Source organism: Vombatus ursinus, unplaced genomic scaffold, assembly GCF_900497805.2.
Source record: "Vombatus ursinus unplaced genomic scaffold, bare-nosed wombat genome assembly UNPS02013240.1, whole genome shotgun sequence".
Classification (NCBI taxonomy): domain Eukaryota; kingdom Metazoa; phylum Chordata; class Mammalia; order Diprotodontia; family Vombatidae; genus Vombatus; species Vombatus ursinus.
In genome coordinates this window covers 25,286-44,397 of record NW_020953018.1, presented here as the reverse complement: position 1 = coordinate 44,397, position 19,112 = coordinate 25,286, and the positions used below count along the sequence as shown (strand labels likewise).

Genomic DNA, 19,112 nt, shown 5'->3' with positions numbered 1-19,112 from the left:
AAAAAAAAAAAGTAGTTGTAGATGAAAACTCACCAGGGGCCTGGGATGTTGTGTCTAGAGTCCTGACCATCACGTTACCCACTTTTTTCAGATCCATGAAGAGCCATCCACAGCAACGGTCCCATTCCTACTGAGACCAACATTCTCTGTCCACGAATTTCTTGGGATCAGAGCCTGTGAATATTAACCTCTTGCCCTCAGTGCTTCCTTTCTGGCTGGGGGAGGGGACACCCATCCCCAGTACCCCCAGCCATGACAACTTCAGCTCTGAGACGGCAGGTAAAGAATATCGTGCATAATTATTCAGAAGCAGAAATTAAGGTACGTGAAGCAACCAGCAATGATCCCTGGGGCCCACCAAGCACCCTCATGTCAGAAATCGCTGACCTGACTTTTAATACCGTGGCCTTCGCTGAGGTTATGGGCATGATCTGGAGGCGGCTCAATGATAGTGGGAAGAACTGGCGCCATGTATACAAGGCTCTGACCCTGTTGGACTATTTGCTGAAGACTGGCTCTGATAAAGTAGCCCACCAGTGTCGAGAGAACCTCTACACCATTCAGACCCTCAAGGATTTCCAGTATGTGGATCGAGATGGCAAGGATCAGGGCATCAATGTTCGAGAGAAGGTCAAGCAGGTGATGGGGCTGCTCAAGGATGAGGAACGATTGAAGCAGGAAAGGACCCACGCACTCAAGACGAAGGAACGCATGGCCCTAGAGGGCTCTGGCATTGGCAGCGGGCAGTTGAGCTATGGTCGCCGGTCCTCCCATTATGGGGACGAGTTCAGCCGGACCAGAGGATCCCCTTCTTCCTACAACTGTGAGTGAGGGGTCAGGCTTAGCAAGAAGATAGGATGGGGAGGGGGGAACCTTGAAATGAAGGTTTTGTTCAGGTCAAGGTCCCTACTGGGGGAATAAAAATAATGTGACAGTAAAGCTGGCTATATGAACAATTAGTTGTTGTGCCGGGGGATGGATGCAGCAGCAATAATCCACACCTGGCTTATACCCTGCTTCCTACAGTCCAACACAAGAGCAGGCTGTCACTTAACTAATTAATTAACCAGGAAGGGACCTTGTTATGTAATCTTTCCGTCAGGTGGCACTCTGCTCCAGCCATGGACCCAGGGAGAGAGGGAAGTTGGTTTTTCCAGTTTGTATGAGAGATCTCTTCCTCAATTTCTTGGCTAGACAGATTTATTCACTCTTGGTAGCTGTTTTTCAAAATTCAATCTAAGAGAAAAGAAAATGGAATGTTACTCTGAAGTATGAGAATTATGGGATCCCTTGTCTTCAAGATTTCCTTCAATTGGCCTAAACCTCTATATGTGTATTACCCAAGCAGTCAACACTGTGCTCACATGGTTTCTTTAAACATAGTCAAGTAGCCAGGCATGGCAGTATACATCTGGAGGCAGAGGTTGGTGGATTGCTTGAGCTTGGGAGTTCTGAGCTGTAGTAGGGCTAAAACCAATGGTGTGTCTGCACTGTCTGGTCCACATGTGATACACCCCTCGCAGCAGGCACAACCAGGCTGCCTAAGCAGGAGCAAAATGGCCCAGGTCAGAAACAGAGCAAGTCAGAACTTCTGTGATGATCAACATTGGGCTCAACCCATCCCCTTCCAGCCTGGGCAAGTTAGGGAGACCCAATTTTTAAAATAACAACGATAATAACAGCAAAATAATAAAGTAACTCATCAAGCAACTACCAAGTGCCCCCACTCATAGATAACTTCACCCATTCATGTTCCCCTCGTACAAGCATCCTCCCAGTCTCTAGGTCATAGGAAAGGGAAGGGATTTCAAGTTTAGATCCCACCAGGGTTGACTTTGCCCACCCATGGAGAACTGGGAAAGCACTGCATAGGTCTGGGTCTAGTGTCCTGGTCTGATCTCACCAACATTTACAATGTCATGGTAGCTGCCAAGCCATTTTCTTCCCCTGGTCACTGGTCTGCCTTGTCACATCTCTACCCATGGTCTCCATCCCAGAGCCTCGGATGTCATGGCAGCTTTCCAGGATCTGTCCCAACTCTGTTTCTAGCACTCCCAGCTTGAGAGGCAGCAGCTTAGTGGCGACAGAAGGCAATAGTGAGCAGGTCCTGGTGTCAGCCACCTGTCCCACCAGCAGCTCTTAATTTTTGTTTCTCTGTTCTCAGCTGCTTAGAAGTGGGGAAGGAAGGGGGGAAGAAAAGGCCAACTAGAAGTCTCTTTCAAGGGCAGAAAAAGAGGAAATGGGAGTGTTGAGATCTGTGTACCTACATACAACTCTCTCCATTCCCAGGTGTCTCACTAATCTATTTCTCTTTTCTGTGAGTTCTGGGGCTCCCTGTAGCTCTCCAGTGGGTTGAAATGTCATTGTAAAAACATCCATTACAGGGGCAGCTAGGTGGCGCAGGGGATAGAGCACCGGCCCTGGAGTCAGGAGGACCTGAGTTCAAATCCAGTCTCAGACACATAACACTCACTAGCTGTGTGACTCTGGGCAAGTCACTTAACCCAAACAAAACAAAAAAAACAAATCACAAACAAAAAAAATCCATTACAAATAATAATCACATATAATGGAGAGAGGCTCTGGAGCTGGCAAGACCTGGGTTCAAGTTTTACCTCTGACACATATTAGCTATATGACCATAGACAACTCCTTAAGACAAAAAGTTGCAGGTGAGTTGCTAATCTGAATCCTTGGAGAAAGTAGCAATGAAATCACAGGTCTGGATATAATTACACATAGCTGTGGTGTGGTGCAGAGAACATAGTGCATGGAGGTTTAAAAAAAAAAAAAGTCCTGTAATTGAGTCCCAGATCTGATACTAGTTTTATGATCTCTGGGTACATCATTCAACTTCTCTGAACCTCAGTTTCTTCATCTGTAAAATGAAGATAATAATACTTATACTATGCCTTGGGCAGTTAAGTGAAAAGTACTTTGTAAGCCCTAAAGTGTTGTAGTTGTTATTATCCATCCTTTTGTGGTGCACACAGCAGGCACTTAATAAATATCTGTTGAATTGAATCAAGGTATTTTCATCAGTCAGTCATCAAGCATTTAAATTGTGCCAGACCGTATGCTTGGTTCTAGGTAGACAAAGACAAAAGTGATGTAGTCCCTGCCCTCAAGGAGCTTAAATCCTAGTGTGGGATGAACCAAAATCATACGGATAAAGCAGATAAAGGGTCACCTTGGGTGGAAAAGTCATGGGGGGTGGAGGGAGAAAGAATCAGGAAAGACTAATACATAGGTGGTGGTACTTGAGGTGAGATAGAAACAGCAAGATTTGGCAACTGGCTGGATGTGTGGGGTGAGTGAAAGTGAGGAGCTGAGGGTAGTATCAAGGTAGTGAACATGGGTGACTAGAAGGATGGGAAAGTTAAAAGGGTGGATTAGGGGGATATGTGTTTGAGATGCCTATGGGATACACAGAAAATTATCTGGCAGGTAATTGGTAATGCAGGACTGCAGCTCAGGAGAGAGAGACTAGGGCTGGATATAGAGATCTGGGAATGATCCAGATAAGGATTATAATTAAACCTGGGGGAGCTGATGAGGTCATCTAGTGAGAAAATAAAGAAGAGAGAAGGCCCAGGACGGAGCCTTAGGGTATAACCCCCTTTAGGGGTCATGATGTAGTTGAAGATCCAGCAAAAGAAACTAAGGAGAAGTGGACTTATAGTAAGGTAGGAGAACTAAGAGAGAGTATATCACAGACGCCAGAGAGGCAAGTATCCAAAAAGAGAAGGAGGTTAACAGTGTCAAATGCCGCAGAGAGGTTGAGAAGGATGAGGGTTAAAAATAGGACATTAGATTTGGCAGTTAAGAGGTTATTGGTCACTTTGGAGACAGGGCAGCTCCCCTTGGGTGATAAGTTTGGAAGCCAGATTGCAGAGGGTTTAGAAAAGAGTCAGAAGATGAAGTATAGATGACCAGTATGTATGCAACTTTTTCTTTAAAAAATAGTATTTTCCAAATACATAAAAAGACAATTTTTAGCATTCATTTTTTTTTCAGCCAAAGACAAGGCTTACTTGAACATTAATCGGGGGTGGATGAGATTTAAAGAATCTGCCATATTGACCAGACTCTTAAGGAATCTAAGCATTTGTATTGCTAATGTACGCAGGCCAGATCTTAAGAATCTGAGCCTAACATTCATTTTTTAATAAAATTTTGAGTTCTACATTTTCTTCCTCCCTGTCTGACCTCCATCTTCCCTAAGATGGTAAGCAACTTGATATAGATTATATATGTCTATGCAGCTTTTACAAGGAGTTTGGCTAAGAAAGGGAGGAAGGATATAGGACAATACCTGGTGAACAGAGTAGGACCTAGTGAAGGTTTTTGTTTGTTTGTTTTTTTAAAGATGGAGTTGATGATCATGTTTGTAAACAGCAGGGAGGAACCAGCATATAAGGAGAGAGTGCAAATCAAAAAAGGGGAATGATAGTAAAGTCAATATGCTGGAAGGGATGAGAGGGAATGGGATTGAGCGTACATATGAAAGGATACTTACTGGCTGTGTGACCCTGGGCAAGTCATTTAACCCTATTTGCCTCAGTTTCCTCAACTGTAAAATGAGTTGGAGAAGAAAATGGCAAACCACTCCAGTATTTCTTCCAAGAAAACTCCAAAGGGGGTCAATGAGGAGTCAGACATCACTGAAACGACTGAACGACAACAACAGTAGAAGAATTAGTCATGGCAAGAAGGACTACCTCTGTCCCAGAAAGTGAAGTTAACAAGGACATACTAGGGGGTGGTGTCAAGGAGTTGTGAGATGAGGAGGAGAGGAGGGAACTTATTTCGAATAGTCTCAGTTTTCTCAGTAAAGGATAAGGTGAAGTCCTCAGCTGAGAGTGTAAAAAGATGGAGTGGTGTAGAGTGGGACAGTGAGATGAGGTTTGGAATGGCTGTTGTAGTGAGTGGGACAGAGAACCAAATAGGGAGAAGTAAATAAGATTGTCTTACTCCAGTGAAGGCTTATTTGAAATTAGATAACATAAATTTATCGTGGATTCAGTTAGTACAGTTCTACATTATCTCCTTTATTCCTCACAACAATCTTGTGAAGGAGGAAGGAAAGGGTATTATCTTCCCCAACTCAGAAACTGACATCAGGGTAAGCCACTAGCTCATGGCCACATAGCTAGTGAGTGATAGTGTTAGGATTAGATCCCAAGTCTTCTGACTGCTAGTCTGATACTTTTTCTAATATACTACTGTGTCTTCTTGAAAATAATAATTGCAATAATAACAAAAATAATAATTCATCAAGCAAGAAGGCTATGGCTGAATCTTAAGAGATTCACTGGCATCTTGAAGTCAAAGCTTAAATGAGAAGAATGTATTTGAAGCAATTAACAATTCTTCAACATCAGTCTTAATGTACACTTTTGGAACTATAAAAATGGACCATAACAGATTGAAGAAGTATCCCAACAAAAGCCCATTCTATATTAATGAAACCTGGAGTGCGACTTCCTAAGGCAGTTATTGAAAATAACACTTTCTCATAGGAAAAAAAAGGAGAAAAAAAATTGATAGATGTCCTTAATGCACATGAGAAATTGGTCAGAAACCTACAGAAATATTTTTGGAACAAGCAGATATGATGTCACTGAGCAATAGTAAAAGCTTCTAATGAGTATTTACCACTGGATTTGTCTAATGCAACCAAAAGAAGAAACCTATGAAGCCGCTAAGATCCAAGAATGGAAATATAAAGGCCCTTTAAAAGCAACATCACTGTGAATCTGCCAACCACTTTTTGACAGAGACTCAAAGAACCATCAGAAAAGTGGCCGAGTGATAGGGATTAGTTTTTAGAAATGGATGGGTGGAGTGGTATTAATTCAGAACGGCATCATTACCACTCCAAAAATCACAGTAGAGTTATACTTACGAAACATGATCAATATCACTCAAGCAAGGAAATAGTCCCTGCCAACTGTAAAAAAAAAATAGCACCTTTCAAGTATCTAGCAAGCCATGACCTGGTGACTAGAATAATGTCGAGAAAGCAGTGTAAGAGAAATGGCTGAGTCAGGCAGGTTTATTGTTATAAATGAAGGGGTTTATACGAGTGATTCAGGATCAGATCATCACCACAAAAACTTAAGCAAGGTTACTCTTAAGGAGCCCTGATGTATTGAGCAATGCAGATTATATAATGCATTGACAGAAATGACAAGGTATCAGTGAAGGCTGCAAAAGTTTATCACCTACTAGCTACCTAGAAAGATACAACGAGGAGGCTAGAATTATACACCAGAAACTTACTTTTTTTCTATTGTAAAAGGGGGATTCGGTCCCCCTCCCCTTCCAGCTCAGCTGATGTAATCACAGATGAAAGGTTTGGCCAACATTCAGTGATGCCATTACAAAGTATGAGCACCTTTCTCCGAATGAAATGGAAGGGGCAACTTCATTGGATGAAAGAAGATGGACACACCCCTTGGTGACCCTTAAAAGATAATCTGTCACTTCAAGGGGAGGAAGAACTCAGCCCCTGAGAGGGAATCACTGAGGGCAAGGGGGTAGGTCTTCCTCTCTCCCTCCCCCCTCTCAATTTTTCTAGCAGAACTACCAGCCATCCGGGAAGCTAGGTGGAACAGTGGATAGAGCACCGGCCCTGGAGTCAGGAGGACCTGAGTTCAAATGCAGGTCTCGGACCAGACACTTGACACTTCCTAGCTGTGTGACCCTGGGCAAGTCACTTCATTGCCTAGCAAAAACAAACCAAAAAAGAAGGAGAAGAAGAAGAAGAAGAAGAAGAAGAAGAAGAAGAAGAAGAAGAAGAACAACAACAACAACAACAACAACAACAACGACAACAACACCCTGAGGGAATCACCCCATCCAGTAATTGGAGTAAGCTCAAGAAAAAAAGGCTAAAATTCACGGCTGGTAGGTAACCAGCCTGAGAATTGCAGTCCTGAGAGAGCAGAGTTTCTACCAATACTAGGTGCCTATTGTTTCCAAAAGAACACAGCAGTACCACAGCTAAGGACTGTGGCCGAACCTAAAGTTGGAAGAGGTAGAGAAGACAGTTGCCCAGGAGGAGCAAGCCTCCGATGTCCACCTGGTAGCGACCATGCCCCATGAGCAGTAAGTCTAGCCCAAGAGTGGTGCGACTTACCCAACACAGAGGTGGGGCCCATCACGGAGCAGCATAAGGGTAGAGCAAGAAGCAGGAAGCCTTGAACCCCTGCGCAAACTGACTTGGCTGCTTGGCTGTGCAAATTTCCTACAATGTGTGCCTTAACACCGGTGTTCTGGGCTCGTCCTTCCAACAGATGCTGTGTATGTTTGTGGGAAAGTGCTCCCTATTACGGCGGGGGGTGAAGGGAGAGGAAGTTTTATAGCTATTCTTACTATACATCACTTTTAAGTTAATTTTGTCTTCATTTCTATAAACAGTTAATTTTGCCCGTTAATGGGGAAATCACACCAGTTGGCGCTCATGAGTTAGAGTTTTAGATAGATGACTTCACAGAGATATACCCTTTGAACCCAAAGTGGCAGTGGCCCAGTGAGGCCCAATTTCTGAGTTTGAGTGTAAGTTTAGGGACATTATACTTTTTTAACATGACAAATCTCCGTTCTACAAATTCACAACTCTAAAAGAGAAAAAAATAAAATTATGTAGAGAAATCAGCCAATAAACTGTACTGAATCTAGAGCATCTTAACAGACAGAATGGTTGCCCCCAACCTCCTGGACCTAACATTGATCCATAAAAACTAGAACAGTGTTTTTAATGGATGTCATTATGTCATATTCATGCTCTCCAAACTATATGGAATGAAAAGCTTTTAAAACATAGAGATCTAGCTGAAGAAATTAAAACTGTGTGAGACCAGGATGAGGCACAGATCATCCCTGCCATCCAATCTGTCACTGGAGTTGACCTGAAGATGCTTTCTACAGAGGATAAACTTATACCCCAATACTCTTATTCAATTATAAAGGACAGTTACTTTATCCACCTGCCTAGTTGTCTGCAGAACACTGAATGTAAAATAGTGGTGGGCTAACAACTTTTCTCAATTTTTTTTCTACTGAAACTTCTTCCGAGAAAGATAACAACAACATTATAATAGAGGGCATCTATATAGTGCTTTCAATTCACTATTGCCTGTGATTCCCATAGCAGCTGTCTGAGGTAGGTACTTCTGTTGTTGTTCAGTCATTTTAGTCATATCTGACTCTTTCTAAGTTTGGGATTTTCTTAGCAAAGATGATGGAGTGGTTTGCCACTTCCTTATACAGGTCATTTTATGGATGAGGAAACTGAGGCAAACAGGCTTACGTGACTTGCCCAGGTTCACACAGCTAATAAGTGTCTGAGGCCAGATTTGAATTCAGGAAGATGAATGAGTCTTCATGACTCCAGGCTGAGGGTTCTATCCACCACACCACCTAACTTGCTGCCCCAAGGTTGGTACTACCCGTGTTATTATCTCTATTTTACAAATGAGGAAAGTCAGTCACAGAGATTAAGTGACCTACCAGTGATCACACAGCTATTAAGTGTAGGAGGTGGGATTTGAACCCAGGTCTTACCTGACCTCAAATCTGACACTGTGGAGTTTCCTTCACCTACTCCAACTCAGACCTCCCTGTTTCAAGATGTATCCTGAACATTTTGAATATAACAAGGATTTGGAGAGTCTGAAACCTTTATTCCCTGTTCCAGCCTCATCCTCATCTCCTCGATTTACCTCCGACCTGGAGCAAGCTAGACCTCAGACAACAGGAGAGGAGGAGCTACAGCTGCAGCTGGCGCTGGCCATGAGCCGGGAAGAGGCAGAGAAGGTAATGTCATCATGGGATCAATAGGATTTGATGTGTATGTGTGTGTGAAGGGGGTATAGACATGGCCCTTAGGCCATGAGGCTAAGGCTCTGCCCTGAAAAGGTAAGGCCAGCCCCTGTCTGACAGATGCAGTCAGAAAGCACCAGCTTTATGGGCAGGGCCCAGCTTAGAGTGCTAAGGCCACTAGGTACCGTGTTACAGCCAGAAGGTGACTGTCACAGATGGAACCAGGCTAGGTCCATGTGTTTTGTAGATTGGAGTAGCCCCAACCCCATGTGCCCTCAATCCCAAGTGTGCCCAGTGAGTACCCATCTGCCTAATTCCTTCTGCTGTTGGACTCTCTGGCTTAGAGGCTTTTCCTGAAGGAAAAGAGCTAGAGCCACTTTGAAGGGTTAAAGGGCTGAAGGACCCTGGTCCTCCCTAGCTTCTGTTTGAACCACCCAAGGGGAGGGCCCTAGCAAACCTGAGCTGGTTTGTCTCTGCAAGTTTCTTCTCTCTGCCTGTCTTCATGATCCTAAAGGACTCATGGGGGGAGGGGGACACACCTGTAGGGACAGAGGGAGGGGTATACTTGGGGTATATCAAGGGTGCCTCCTTGGGCTCTCTGGACATGGATATAGTGCGGCAAAGTGCCTTAGGGTACATCTCCTCCCTAAGAAGACCACAAGAGGAAATAACTCTAGCATCTTTTGTGGGACTCTTCCTCCCCATCCACACCCCAGGGCTTTACATTTCCCTTTGCAGATCCCACCTGTCAAAGCTGAGCACACTTAAGTACAGTGTGGAATGGCTTCTTTCCTATGTTCACCCAGCAAGGGTTCAGATGCATTCCGTAGAAAGAGGAAGATTTAAGGGGTGGGAAGGGAGCATTTTGACACATAAAACTTGCAAATGTATGCAAAATAATGTGCGAATACACTTTTTTTTCCCCTTTCCATTAGCCTGGGGCTTGGGCAGTTGACATCACAGGACTGTAGCCCAGCTCTTCCTCTGTTCTTTTCTCTTTCCCACTTTCCCTCTGCCCTAATACTACTTGTCTGAAATCCCCTCTGCCCCCCAAGGCTATTTCTCCTCTATCATCCCTGTGTCCTGTTTCCCTTCACCGTCCATCTTTTTTCTCTCCCTGTCCAGGTTCCCTAGACACCATATTTCCTATCCTATCATCCATTTTCCCTTTTGTCCCATATCTCACCTGCCCCATCTTCCACCTTCTTCCAGCCCCATCTCCCACTTTCCTCCTGCCCCTATTTCACTCTGCCCCATCTCTTTTGGCTGTCCTCCCCCAGCCCCATTTGTCCCCTACCACTGCCCTGTCCCCTTGCTGCTTTTTCATCCCAGGTCTCCTACCCTCTGTCCTTCCTTTCTCTGCCCACCCCCTCCAGCCCCCTTGTCCAAGACTGAGAACTGAAAGGGTGGGGGAAGGTGAGCTGAGCCAAGTAGGGGAGCATCCATTTCACTCTCTTCTCCTTCATCCCCAGCAGCCGGTCCCTCCAGCCTCCCACAGGGACGAGGATCTGCAGCTGCAGCTGGCACTGCGCCTGAGCCAGCAGGAGCATGAGAAGGTAGCGGAGCCCCCAGATCCTACTCTGGGACTGGTGCTGGTGCTGGTGCTTCTGGGCACTAACAGGGCTCCTCTCGGTTTCACTTGGTGTCTCTCCAGCTCCTTCTCGCTCCCGCCTGGCTCCTTAACCACTCTGTCACCTAGCCTGGATTTTCCCCTGCCACCCTCCCTGCCCTCATCTCCCCACCCCCACCCCTGCTTTCTCTTCGTGTCTGCAGGCTCCTGGTGGATCCTCTGGGGAGCTGAGCGTTCTCCTTAGCCTAACATTGGATGCCCTGGGTTCTAGGGCCCTGGGTCCCAGAGTCCCCATGGCTCCCAAACTTAGCTGGTTGCTCCCCCTGCTCCACCACCAATCTGTCCCAACTGCAGGAGGTGAGGTCCTGGAGGGGAGATGACTCCCCCTTACCCAAAGGCACTGGGGGCCATGGTCGGCGGGACCAGGACCCCGAAAGAAAGGAGGAAAAGGAAGGAGAGAAACTGAAAACCAGCCAGGTTTGTGAAGGGATGGAAGCCTATGGAGGTGGGGAAGCATGCTGGGAGGGGGAAATAAGGAATTGAGGGACAAAGGGATGTAGCAGTCATGAGGGACAGCAGAAGGGGCCAGAGGGTCAGGTTAAGGGTAGTACCATCCTTCAGGTATGACAAAGTTGACTGCCCCAGGCTCCATTCAGGCTCTGGGGGTACTACATTACCTAAGTTCTAATGGAGAGGACCCTCAGCTGACTGGACCCTAGTCCAAGTTCTACTCATTGTGTAACCTTAGACACTGCCCCGCTCTGGGCCTCTTGATGTTTTCCATAGTAAAATGAGAAGGTTGGACCTTCTCATGACTACTGAGCCCCATTCTAGGTCTGGCTTTTATGACCCTCGATGTCTGTTATACTACTGGATTGGGTTGGTGACAATCAAGAGGAGAATAGGTGGAAAAAAGAAGTATCAGTCAGCTGTAGGTGTCTGGGGCGGGGGGGGGGGGGGGGGGTGTTCTATACATACAAGTTAAGGCAATGTTGGGTTTCTGCTTACCTCTCAACAACGACCCCTCTCCAAGTCTTCCTCTGGCTAAACTAGAACTTTTTGTGAATCTTTTCCCCTAGAGGCCATCTTTGATACCGATTTCAACCAGATTCTTCCCTCATATAAAAATGTTAAAGTAAGGGGGTTCATGCTATGACTTTCCCTGAAGCCCTAAACCAGCCTAGGGATGTCCTGGGTGATCAGTAAGCATTTTTTAAGTGTCTGTTGTGTGCTATGCCCTTGGGATACTAAAACAAAGAAGGAAACAGTCCTTGCCCTCAAGGAGCTTACATTATATAAGGGCAATAATACACATAAATATTATATGTGTATATACACACACACACACACATATTATATATATATATATATATTTATATGTATTTGTCAAAATATAGAAAATTCTGGGATAGCTAGGTGGTGCAGCGGATAGAGCACCAGCCCTGGCATCAGAAGGACCTACATTCAAATCTGGCCTCAAATCCTTACTAGCTGTGTGACCCTGGGAAAGTCATTTAACCCTGATTGCCTCCAAATATATGTGTGTATGTATATACACACACACATACACATACATACATATATACACATACACACATATAAATAAAATCTATAATATGGAGGGGGAAGCACTAGCAGCTGGGGGGGGCAGAAAAGACTTCATGTAGGAGGTAGATTTTGAAGCAAATAAGATTCTAGAGTTGGAGGCAGTGCTTTCCAAATGTAGGAGATGGATGGAGAGCCTGTGTAAGGACATGGATCTTGGAGATGTACTACCATAAGCATAGCCCAACAAGAAGACTAGTTTGGCTGGACAGTAGAGAATGTAAAAGGGAGTGATACATAACGATGACTGGGAGTCTTATGTGGAAAGAGCTTTGTTAGGCAAGTCATTTCCCCTTTCTGGGGGTCAGTTTTCCTCCTTAGAAAATGAGGGGGTTAGACCAGATGATTTCTTCCAGCTCTAGGCCCTATGACCTTAGGATCTTTCTGCTAACCATCCTGCCTTCCCCTGCTGATGGGAAGGGAGAGGATGGAAACAGAGAGGACAGGACAGGAAAGGGTTGGAAATTACTCTTCCACCAGAATGTACAGTAGAAGTATTTAATCAAATAGTGGAATTGAATGAATAAGAGAGGCTGAGGTTCTGTGACTCTGCCCCCTACTGGAGCCAGGAGCTCCCACTCCCAGGGTGCTCAAACGTGTCTTCACTGTCCTTCTTTGTAGTCTTCCATCCTGGACCTTGCTGATATCTTTGGACCAGGACCAGCTCCACCTTCCACACACAGCTCTGCTGACCCATGGGATATTCCAGGTGGGGTGGTCAGGTCCTGGGAGAGACACACATACCCTTACTCCCTGGGACCTAGAGATAATCTCTCCCTCCATAGCCAGTCTCTGGGTAGACCTTCCCCCATTTTCCTCTTTTAGCTCTCTATTTCTGTTTTCCTTTTCTTCCTTCCTCCCCCTCTTAGGGACCTTCCCTGGTAGGAATCTAAGTGATCAGAAGGGAGATGGAAGGCTCCAGATTTCCTACGTAGTGTCTCAGTTTGCCCAATCCATGGTTGGTTACCATGTCCTCTCTGATAAGGAAGGTGACCAGGAGAGTAATGAGGGAGGGAGAAAGGATGAGATGTGGGATGGAGAGAAGCAGCTGGGGGCGGGGAAAGAAAATGACAGTGTGTTAGTGCTGTTCTCATTTTAGGTCTCAGGCCAACTGTGGAGCCTGCCGGTTCCTCTTGGGGACCCTCTGCAGACCCTTGGTCTCCAGCCCCCTCTGGGGATCCTCTGTCCCGTAGCCAGCCTTGGGACTTGCCATCTATGCTCTCATCTTCGGAACCCTGGAGACGGACGCCTGGGCCCCCCCTTTCCATGGATCCCTGGGTGAAGGATTCCCCCCAACACAAACCCTCTGGCACAGGAACAGATCCCTGGGGAGCTACCTTGGACACCCCCAGCACTCCCAGTAAGTGAAAGCCTGTTGTCCTCCTAAACCATCCAGTCTGAAGGTGGGAGGTGGGACGAGAGGGTTCATGACTCTGGCTCCATCCCTGATCCCGGAGACTTGGCTCCTGGGGTTTAAATCTCTCTGCCTTCAATGAGTGAGGAGTCTCTAGGGCAAGGGACAGGAAGAGGTGGTGTATATTGAGTCCTCTATAGGACAGATCTTATTTTTGCCCCCAGAAAGGAGAATACCTCATTCATTTCTTGGGAGGGTGCAGACCCATTTGTCCTCTTCCTCCCTGTCTGTCCTTCTGCCCCTTCCCCACCACAGCAGCTCTAGGTGGTTCAGCCTTTGACTTATTTGCCAAACTTCCAGAATCAACAGAGGCCAGAGAGGGGTCAGAGAGTGTCCAGGCCCTCCCCTCCGTGCGATCTGGCAGCCCTGGTAAGCTAAAGGAGAGCGGCTGATTGTGTGTGGTGGTGGTGGTAATAATGAGAGGGCTCCAGGAATGAAGGAATGGGATGGGGGGGACCAGGAGGGAGGGGGAAGTGAGGCACAGCTGATAGCAGTGGAGCCCTGATGAGTGTAGCCAGGCAACTTGGGTGAGAGACTCTGGTGGGCCCCTCCCCTTGCCCAGAGCTCTGTTTGCTAGCAAACAGAACCCTGGACCTGGCAATCTCTGAGCCCCACCCTGATCCCTCTATCTCAAACACCCTATTTTCTGACACTCCCATCCCTCCCCTTATGGGAGGCATTGTGCTGTAGTGAAAGGGGTTCTAGATTTAGAGTCAGAGGACCTGGGTTTAAATCAGGGCTCTGGCACTAGGTCTCAGTTTCCTTACCTATAAAATGGGGATAATAATGACTTCAAAGTGTTATATAAATGCTAGTTTTGATGCTGATGGGACAGCCAGATGGCAAAATGGATAGAGTATATATATTCTATGTATGTATGTATGCATACATGTATGTGTATGCAAAATATGAAAAAATGTGGGGCAGGTAGGTGGCACAGTGGATAGAGCTCTAACCCTAGAATCAGGAGGATTTGAGTTCAAATCTGGCCTCAGACACTTCCTAGCCGTGTGACCCTGGACAAGTCACTTAATCCTATTTGCCTCAGTTTCCTCATCTGTAAAATGAGTTGGAGAAGGAAATGGCAAACCACTCCAGTACCTCTGCCAAGAAAACCCCAAATAGGGTCACAAAGAGTCAGTCACCACTGAAATGACTGAACATTAACTATGATGATGATGATAATGATGATGATGGTGATGGTGATGATGGTGATGGTGATGGTGATGATGATGAGGATGAAGAGACAAGTCACTTAAGCTCTCTTAGCCCCAGTTTCTTCATATATAGACTAAAAGGATTGAACTAGATGATCTGAGGCCTTGACTAGGCCTAAATCCATGATGCTGCAATTCTGCCTTCTCTTTCCCCTGCATCTGAGCTCCTCCTACTTTTTTTTTAGACCTAGACCTCTTTGGAGACCCTCTCCCTAGCTCCAAGCAGAATGGCACAAAGGAGCCAGATGCTTTTGACCTGGGAGGACTTGGTGGGGCATTGACTCAGGCAGGCAAAGACGGTCGAGCCTGCCAGACCCCTGAGTCTTTCCTGGGACCCTCAGCCTCCTCCTTGGTCAACCTGGATTCACTAGTGATGGCTCCACAACCTACGAAGACAAGAAACCCATTCCTTTCAGGTAGAGTAGAAAGATGACGCTTCCTCCTCCCTTCCCCCTACTTCCCACTCCACTCATCTGTCACCCTCTTCCCCCAGATCCATACTTTGAAATGTTGACACCAGGGGGATGGGAGAAGTGGGAGCAAGGCAAGGGAACTCCCCTGGAACTTGGCCGGTGAACGGAGGAAGGGCCTTCCAAGATGGCCAATATCACAGAGGTGGGGAGTAGTTTACCTCAGGTGTGGCTGTCAAGGAAGTGGGGAAGAACTCAGCATCCTCTCAGTTTCAACACCCCGAGAAAACAATCTGGTCACCTTACCCTAGTTACATCTCAGCTTTTCCATTTACTCCCTTGTCAAATCAAAGTCTCCATTTCCAATCTATGCATGGTGTCTGTGCCAGTATCTCACACACACACACACACACACACACACACACACACACACACCATTAAATCTAAGTCTTAGCCTCCAGTTTCTCCGCCTCAGACCTCAACTGCTTGACCTCTCTGTTTTCTGATCTGTTTTCTCTTCTCCAACAGGTCTCAGCGCCCCGTCCCCAACCAACCCATTCAGTTTGGGTGAGCAGTGCAAGCCAACTCTCAACCAGATGCGGACAGGGTCTCCAGGGCCCAATCTGGCCTCCTCAGTGCCTGTGGGTGCTCCCGTAGGCTCAATGACCTACAGCGCCTCTCTGCCCCTTCCACTCAGCAGCGTTCCAGCAGGAATGACCCTTCCTGCCTCTGTCAGTGTCTTCCCTCAGGCTGGCACCTTCCCTCAGCTGCCTGGGACCTTGCCTCAGCCCCTGCTCCCCATGTCTGGTGCAGTGGGACCCCTGAACCCCTCTTCTCAGGCAGGCACCAACCCTTTCCTTTGAACTCTGCCCTTGTCTGCTCAGCTCTCACTTCTGGCACCTTCTTCCCTCCTTCCTGGAAGCAGTTTCCATGTCTCTTCCCCTTGCTTCTCTGCCTCTATGCCCCGGTCAGCCGCTGGCAGCTGACCAGAGCTTTTCCCACCCCGTGCTTAAGGGGCTGGGACAGTGGACAGGGGCACTGCCCCCACCCCACTTAGGTCAGTATGAATGTTGCCTGGATGCTTGGTTCCCTGTCCTGCCTCAGGAGTGAAAGAGGGTCTTGGGAGCTCAGGGAAAGGCCATCACAGGAGCCAGCATCCCCCAGGTTTTGTTTGGGCTGGAGGAGTGACTTTCCCAGCTCCATCTATCCCTTGAAGGGGCTCATGGATGTATGTATGTGTGGGGGGCTCCGACACCACAAGTACTGTAGTGCATAGCACAGAAGAAGCCTGGTGACCAGAAGCCTTTTGGAGCCATGGCAATGGTCCCAGAATAAATACCTGAACTAGCACGATAGAGCCGAGTTGTGCTTGTGACCTTCTTATGGTGGCGAGCAGTTCTGTTGTGAATGTCTCTCCATGAAAGAGGAGGAGGGGGCGAGGCAAGAGAATTCCTTCCTTGGATCCCTCTCCAGGACCCATCTCCCAAAGCCTATAGAAGCAGGAAGGGGAGGGAAATGGGATCCCCAACAGAGAGGTCAGCTCTTGGGTTTGCATAAGCTGGGCGTGTCTCTCTTAGAAAGCTTGACCCACAGAGATGCTTCCTCTCGGTTGGGTCTCCAGTTGTTCAGAGCCTGAATTTCACTCTCTAATTCATAGGGATTCTTAGAATTAGAAGAAACTTCAGATTATCAGGGGTAAAAACCTTGGGAGATGGATAGGGTGGAGACAATGCAAGAAAAGTAGAAGACATTCTCCCTCATTCCAAGTAACTACAGGGGAGCTCGACATGAACACCAGAAAACTTGAAGCGTTCCATGTGCTCATCACATGAGGATTCTCCCCTTCAGAGAACACGGCAGTCTGTCTGGATCTTCTCCTCTTGGGTGACTCTGGTCCAAATCCTGCTGTAAATCCTCTGTTTATCCACTCAGTATGCTGGAGGATTGCCTCTAGCTCTTTTAATATATTTCATAGCTAACTATTCAACTGCATTATTCATTCAACAAGTATTTATTAAGTGACTGCTCTGTGCCAGGCAGGCACTCTGCTAGTTACTGGGAATAATACAAAGGAAAAAAAAACTTGACACATTCCCTGCCCTCAAGGAGTTTTCGCCCTGTGGGAGAAGAGGGTGAGGAAGTGGGGAGGGGGACAAATTGTACACAGATAAGTACTTACAGTATATACATATATATGTAATTTGGGGAGGGGAACAAGATATACAGAGATAAGTAATTACAATATAGCTATATGTAATTTGGGGGCAACAATGTATATACAGATAAGTACTTACAGTATATTAACTGGTGAGAACGAAGTGCACACAGATTAATTACAATATATCTATATGGATATAGATATCTATGTAATTTGAGAGGGGAACAAGGGACATAGATAAGTAACTACAATATAGCTATATATACATAAACATGTACTTTGGGGGGACAAAGTATGCACAGATTAATTACTATATTTGTGTGTATATATATATATATATATGTAATTTAGAGGGGAATAAAGTGTCCACAGATAAGTAATTATAATATATCTACATATCGTATGTATAATTTGAGGGGGAAACAAAGAATACACAAGTAATTACAATGTATGTATATACATACACACATGTATGTATGTATGCATGTATGTATTTTGATGGGGGAGGGGAGGAATTAAGGATGGGCCTTACATAGGAGATGACATAAGCTGGGCCTTGAGGGGAGTAAGGGATTCTAAGAAAGGATGAGGAGGAGGGAGAGCATTCCAGGCATGGGGCCCAGCTTGCCCAAACGTATGGCATTAGATGATGGAATTTTGTGTGTAAGAAATAATAGCAAGTCAGCCAGGTAGGGTGGTCTATAAAGTCGCCTGCGTCCTTCCCTAGTCTGGTCTCTTGTGTGCTGCTTGTCACCATGTAGTCCTTGTTGAGTACCCGTCACAGCCTGGTTATACTCATTGTCTCTTGGTCCACCCATAGTTTGGATTCCTTGGCCATCATGCCATGTTCTAAGCTTCACAGCCACCCAGCATCACTAGCAACTGAACTGCTATAGTGCAATTTTCCACACATGATCCAACCCACTCTCTTATTCAAATCTTGGCCCAGACTGCCATCCAGCTGCAGGGCTGTATAAGATGTATGTCATGATGAACTAACTCAATGACCTGTCCATCTGGTAGCATGGGTAGCATGTATCCTTTAGCCACACAAGCCAGCAAAATACCAAGTGTATTGCTTTAAGAGTTCATAGATCCAGAACTGGAACGTCAAAAGTGATCTCATCCAACATCAGAGAGAATTTGAACTCAGGCCTCGTGGCTCCAGAGCCAGTATTACTTCCACTGTACTAGGAAAGGGCACTAAGGGCTACAGAAATGAGCAAGATTTCATGAAGGAAAGTGGACCCTGAGCTTGGCCATGAAGGGCAGGGAGGCCAGACCCAAAGAACACCATTAAAGGACTTAGAGGCAGGTTTGTGGCCAAGTGTCCCAGGGATCTCTTTTTGGCCCCATGTCCTTTAATCACAGATTTGAATGAATTCCTAGAAAGCCTGCCTATATGAAATCTGTAGATAATACAAAGTTGGGAATGATAGCTATCATGTAGAAAGAGTCAGAATACAAAGAGAAGGTGACATTAAAAGGATGAGCTTTATCTAAAGAAGATGAAATTTAATGTCTCTATAGGGTTATTACTATCTTCTCATTGTAGTAGCTGATAGGGTTTTAAAGCATGCAGAGGCTGCAGCAGAGATCATCAGGCCCAGATCTGCTGGACTGGGGCACTCCCAATACTGCTGGACATATGCTCCATTCTCACAGATGAGGAGGCCAAGGCTCAGAGAAATTCAGTCATTTGCTCATTGTCACATAGCTTGTCAGTGCCAGAGGTTGGATTTAAACCCAGACTCCTAGTCCAGGACTCTAACCAGTATTCCGTGATGGTGTTGGTGAGTCTAGACATCTGAAAAAGAGATGGGCTTTCATAAAAACAATGAGGGGTTTGATTTCCATGAAACCTGATAAGATTTGTATGAACTGATTCAGAGGGAGAATGATTTATACA

General features: G+C 46.2%; 1 protein-coding gene across 5 annotated transcripts; it reads left to right on the top strand.

The window, feature by feature from the left end:
• The first annotated feature begins 95 nt into the window (after positions 1 to 95).
• On the top strand, positions 96 to 16,407 carry LOC114040491 (epsin-3-like). 5 transcript variants are annotated; one of them, XM_027858610.1, is made up of 9 exons: positions 96 to 823; positions 8,705 to 8,823; positions 10,305 to 10,385; positions 10,754 to 10,876; positions 12,626 to 12,713; positions 13,104 to 13,364; positions 13,677 to 13,787; positions 14,821 to 15,051; positions 15,574 to 16,407. In XM_027858610.1, exons 1-9 carry the CDS (start codon positions 253 to 255, stop codon positions 15,906 to 15,908), a joined length of 1,920 nt encoding a protein of 639 aa, XP_027714411.1. In that variant the 5' UTR covers positions 96 to 252; the 3' UTR covers positions 15,909 to 16,407. The 5 variants fall into 5 exon arrangements, with proteins under 5 accessions (XP_027714411.1, XP_027714409.1, XP_027714412.1 ...); XM_027858608.1 differs by having other exon boundaries at positions 13,674 to 13,787; XM_027858611.1 differs by having other exon boundaries at positions 10,302 to 10,385; positions 13,719 to 13,787.
• The last annotated feature ends 2,705 nt before the right edge of the window (positions 16,408 to 19,112 follow it).

Coding starts and splice junctions, on each gene's coding strand:
- LOC114040491 (XM_027858607.1), top strand. CDS start 253: ATGACAACTTCAGCTCTGAGACGGCAGGTAAAGAATATCGTGCATAAT. Junction 13,788..14,820: donor CGTGCGATCTGGCAGCCCTG/GTAAGCTAAAGG, acceptor CTTTTTTTTTAG/ACCTAGACCTCTTTGGAGAC. Junction 15,052..15,573: donor AAGAAACCCATTCCTTTCAG/GTAGAGTAGAAA, acceptor CTTCTCCAACAG/GTCTCAGCGCCCCGTCCCCA.